A 4539-nucleotide genomic window follows, 5' to 3' on the forward strand; every position below is an offset into this window, starting at 1 on the left:
ACTGCTTGTATGCTGCCTTATGAGAATTCCAGTGCACAATAAAAAAAGTTTAATAAGATGCTTAAGTTAACTAGTATAGTCCAAAAATAAGTAATTCTCCAGCTCTTTATGACTGGATGTAAAAGCCTTTTCCTAACAACACCCTCATGCTCACAGAGCCACACACATTAACTTTCAGCATTTTCTAGGACTCCTATTTAGAATTTAAATCTGTATTATGTATGCAGGTCCAGTATCTGAAACATTTTCTTCCACTTGCAGAAACACGAGGGCCTCAAACTTACTTAAAACTCATATGAAGTAGGTAGAACCACTGTGGCTTGATCTGAGAAACATAGTAAGATGCACAACAGCAGATGCAGTAGTTTTGACACCGTGTGGGGTAGTTTGTGGAAGAAAGTGGGGTACATTGTACTTTCTATGAGAAAATACACTGTCATGGCAGAACATGCAATTCTTGGTGGTATTAAAGAGCTAATTCCAGCTGCAAATGCAATTTACACTTAGAGATTAAGAAACTTTTGGATGAAGATTGAATTTCCTTAAATAAAAAGCTATAAATAAATTTCTCATTGCTTGGAAATTCCCCCTCCCCAATCTACTCAAGCAACCAACAATCTAACTCCTCTAGGTTCACTCTCATCACTATACAAACAATTCCAATTAAGTCAAGGATGTTACTCTTCATTAATCTCTTCAAGTTCTTCTTTATGGGATTTACTTCAAGTAATCAACCAAGACACGTGAAGAGAAATTACAATACACAAGTTAGTGATCAAGTATAGTAAATAACAGTGGGTTTTAACAGAAACTCTGCCTGCTTTTATCTGATACAACAATAAACTGAGCATCTGTTGACTGACTTTCTGCATTTCACTAGAACAGGAAACATAACAGTGTGAACAACAACAAAAAAGTAAATCAATCATCATGCCCTGCTGTTTGGCTGAATATACACAAACACAAGTCCCTATTATTGTAAAGTCAATCTAGACAAACACTGGACTGGACATGTGGTGCTTTGGAGCCAAGAAGTTGTGAAACTAGATTTGAAAATTAGTATTTACGAAACCAAGAGGCCACTTCAGATTAAATGTTTAAGTGCAAAAGAGTCATGCTGTTACTCCTGTGGGTTAACGGGTAAGTCTATATGCTCAATGCATATCAACAACAAACAATAAATAACTGATACTCTTAAATATCCCAGCTTTATCCTCTCTACCCTTACCCAACTGAGCAGGCTTCCCTGGGATACCAGGTTTGGACACTGCAATAAGTTAGATACCAAAGTATATAGAACAATTGGGAATTACAACCTCTTAAAATTTTCCAGTAGTATTAAAATGTATGAATTTATAGTCCTATAGCACAAACAGCATAAAAACTCTTTGAAATCATTATGAATGTCATGAAGTTCAGCAAGGTCAAGTGGAAAGCCCTGCATCTGGGACAAGGAAATCCCAAGCCAAAGACAAGCTGGGGGGATAACAGATTGAGAGGAGCCCTCGGGTAGAGGACTTGGAGTTGCTGCTGGATGAAAAGCTCAACATGACCCAGCAATGTGCACTTGCAACTCAGAAAGCCAAACGTCCTGGGCTGCATCAAAATCAGCCAGCCAGTAGGGAAAGGTTGATTCTGCCTCCCTCCTCTGCTCTGGAGACCCCAGCTGGAGTGCTGTGCCCAGCTCCGGGATCCTCACCATAAGAAGGACTTGGACCTGCTGGAGCAAGTCCAGAAGGTCACAAAGATGGGGCTGCAGCACCCTGCCAAAGACGACAGGCTGAGAGAGTTGGGGGTTGGTCCACCTGGAAAAGAGAAGGCTCTGGGGAGAACTTAGAGCAGCCTTCCAGTACTTAAAGGGGACCAACAAGAGAGCTGGAGAGGGACATTGTACAAGGGCATGTAGTGACAGGACAAGGGGAAAGGGCTTTAAACTGAAAGACCAAATATTATTGAAGAAATTATTGAAATTCTTTACCATGAGGATGGTGAGACACTGAAACAGGTTGCCCAGAGAAGCTGTGCATCTCCCATCCCTGGGAGTGCTCAAAGCCAGGTTGGACAGGGCTTTGTGCAACCTGGTCAAATGGAAGGTGTCCCTGTCCATGGCAGGGTGGTTGGAACTAGAGGGTCTTGAAGGTCCCTTGCAGTCCGAACTATTCTATAATTCTATAATTCTAGGATAATTGATCATACATAAGCAACACAACTTTGTCAGTAATGACAACATTTTCTATCCAGTTTTGTGGGGTTTTTTTATGAAAAGAGCTAGAAACTAGATTGAACTGAATTGCGAGCTTAAAAAGAAGGTTTCAGGTTGGGGGCAGGGTTGTCCTCCTTGCATAGAGGGCATTGTCTGTTATAAATAAAGAGCTCATTAGGAAGGAAGTGCCGAGTGTACCATGCAGTACCAAAACAATTACTTAGTTAATATGCAGATCCAGTCAAGCCAAATTTGAGTCTTGTACTAACAACAGTGCCTGGTATCATTAGACAAAGGAATATTTGCAGTCAAGGCAGTATGTAATAAAAGGAATGCAAACACAAGGACTTAAATTCATCCACAGTTAGATAGCAAGGGCCCAAGATAATCTTATGGAAGCTCAGGCCACCTACCCACTAACACTAGTGACACACAAACGTTGGTATTTTAGGTTTAGTGCAGCTGCTTCACTCCACTCCTGATGCCTCCTCTGGGGAAACTATTTACTTACATAATTTGCCAATACCACAGACACAAAAGTCAGTTCCATTTAAACAAATACATCTAATAAGAAATAAACTTACTTCTTTTGTCCCCGAGGATCGGCGTGTTGCTCTGACATTAGAGATGTTCCTTGAGCTAGCTGGAGTCGCCAATGGAAGAGTAGTAGAAAGCTGAGGAGGACTCAAAGACATCAAAGGCAGTCTGGTATCTCCTAATATGCACTGCTTGGAATTGGAATTTTTACTGGTGAGGCTCTCATTTTTACTGTTTCCTGAATCTGCATTACCAAACTCTGTTTTCTCCTTATTCTTGATTCTTCTCAAGCAGTCCTTTAGTATTAGCTGAGTTGCAGGCTGACTCAACCAGCACAAAAAGAGTTCATCCACCTTCATTTTCACTGCAGGTTGCAGAACTTTTCCAGGTGACATTTTCTGCCAGTTTCCCTGTTTTGTTGGTTCAAATTCAAAGTAAATATTTGACAATCATATAAATATTCCATTCACCTTTCAGTGTTGCACAGGCATTATTTAACAAAATGTTAATATTTATTCTCTCAAGATACCAACAGAAGTTGAGAATTAGATTTAAACACGTGACTTCAACAACATTTTATAAGTGTACGCCACAAATCAGTCAGAGTCAATTCCAATAATTTCTTTTAAATAATGGAAAACTTATTTTAAAAGTGTACTGTGTAAATGGTGGAGACTAGAGAACAAGAAACTGCACTAAGACTGAAGGCTCAATTTGCCTTCTGTGGCTGTGATATAGATTCAACATCTTGCATCTCCCTGTGTGAGTGATTCCCAAAGCTCTGCCATTTGATATTGTAAAAACCTCTTATTTGACATTCACTTTTGCAGTTTTTCAAAACCAGTGTAAAATCCAATGTCACTCAAGAACTGCAACAGTGTGATTTCAGGTTCACTTACTCACCTGAAACAAACAGGTTTTTGGTGGTGTTTTTGTTTTTATGTTTTTGGGGTTTTTTTGTCTTAGAACGAAGCACTGAGAACAGAGCCAAAGTTACTATAAAGATTTCCAGCATCCAATTACTTTGTGATTTGGTACAGTTCAAATAAAAACTTATGCTTCCTCACGTTTGTGGGTTTTTTTTAAAGCCCTTCACAGAATTTAATCTATATGTACAAATCATATGATAAAAGATATATGATTGATGATCTTAGACGTCTTTTCCAACCTAAATGATTCCACACACAAATACTTGGCTGAACAAGCCTTAAAACAAGTTTGGAAACGAGTAACACCCAGCGAGCCAACATCCTACTAAAACCTAAAGCTCATCCTCGTCCCACGGCAGAACTCGGAGTCTTTTAAAACTGCACCGCCTAAACTTTCCAAACCGCTGTAACCTCGCAGCTCAGTTATTCTGTTTCTGAAAATGAAGCCGTTTCCCTACTTTTTTAAGCCCCACACCCTCAGGGCGCTGGTGGCTGCGCTCAGCCATCCCCGCCGGGACAGAAACCGGGCAGGGCAGGGCAGGGCCAGCCCGGCGCCGCCGCGGGCACGGGCAGCCGCCGCTGCAGCCACAGGTCGCTGCCCTCGGAGGAGCCCCGCAGCAGCGGCGGCAGCTCAGGAGCGCCGTGACCCCGCACTACACCACGGGACAGCCGCACCACGGGACAGTCACACTCACACACTCACCTGCCCGACACCGCCACCGCCGCCCCTTCCCGCCGCCGCCGCCTTCAAACGCGCGCCTCCTTCCGGCCCGGCCCGGCCCGGCCGCCGCCATCTCGCGAGAGCGCGGCCCTTCCGCCCCGCGGGACGCGGCCGCCGGTCGCCATGGCGACGGGGCGCCGGGCCGGGGC

The 4539-nt window shown here is 43.1% G+C and overlaps 1 protein-coding gene across 2 annotated transcripts in view; it reads right to left on the bottom strand.

Moving 5' to 3' along the window:
- PPP2R3B (protein phosphatase 2 regulatory subunit B''beta) overlaps window positions 1-4441 on the bottom strand; it is a 45514-nt gene extending 41073 nt beyond the window's left edge. Inside the window, exons 1-2 of one of the 2 annotated variants that reach the window (XM_064408204.1) lie at window positions 4373-4441; window positions 2788-3150 (exon numbers count right to left, since the gene is read on the bottom strand). In XM_064408204.1, coding sequence (XP_064264274.1) covers window positions 2788-3135 — 348 coding nt within the window. In that variant the 5' untranslated portion in view covers window positions 3136-3150; window positions 4373-4441. Of the gene's footprint in view, window positions 1-2787; window positions 3151-3643; window positions 3994-4372 lie in introns of those variants that run through there. The other variant, XM_064408203.1, reaches the window with a different exon arrangement.
- Between the last annotated feature and the right edge of the window lie 98 nt (window positions 4442-4539).

This window comes from Passer domesticus, chromosome 2, assembly GCF_036417665.1.
Source record: "Passer domesticus isolate bPasDom1 chromosome 2, bPasDom1.hap1, whole genome shotgun sequence".
NCBI classification, from domain to species: Eukaryota; Metazoa; Chordata; class Aves; order Passeriformes; family Passeridae; genus Passer; species Passer domesticus.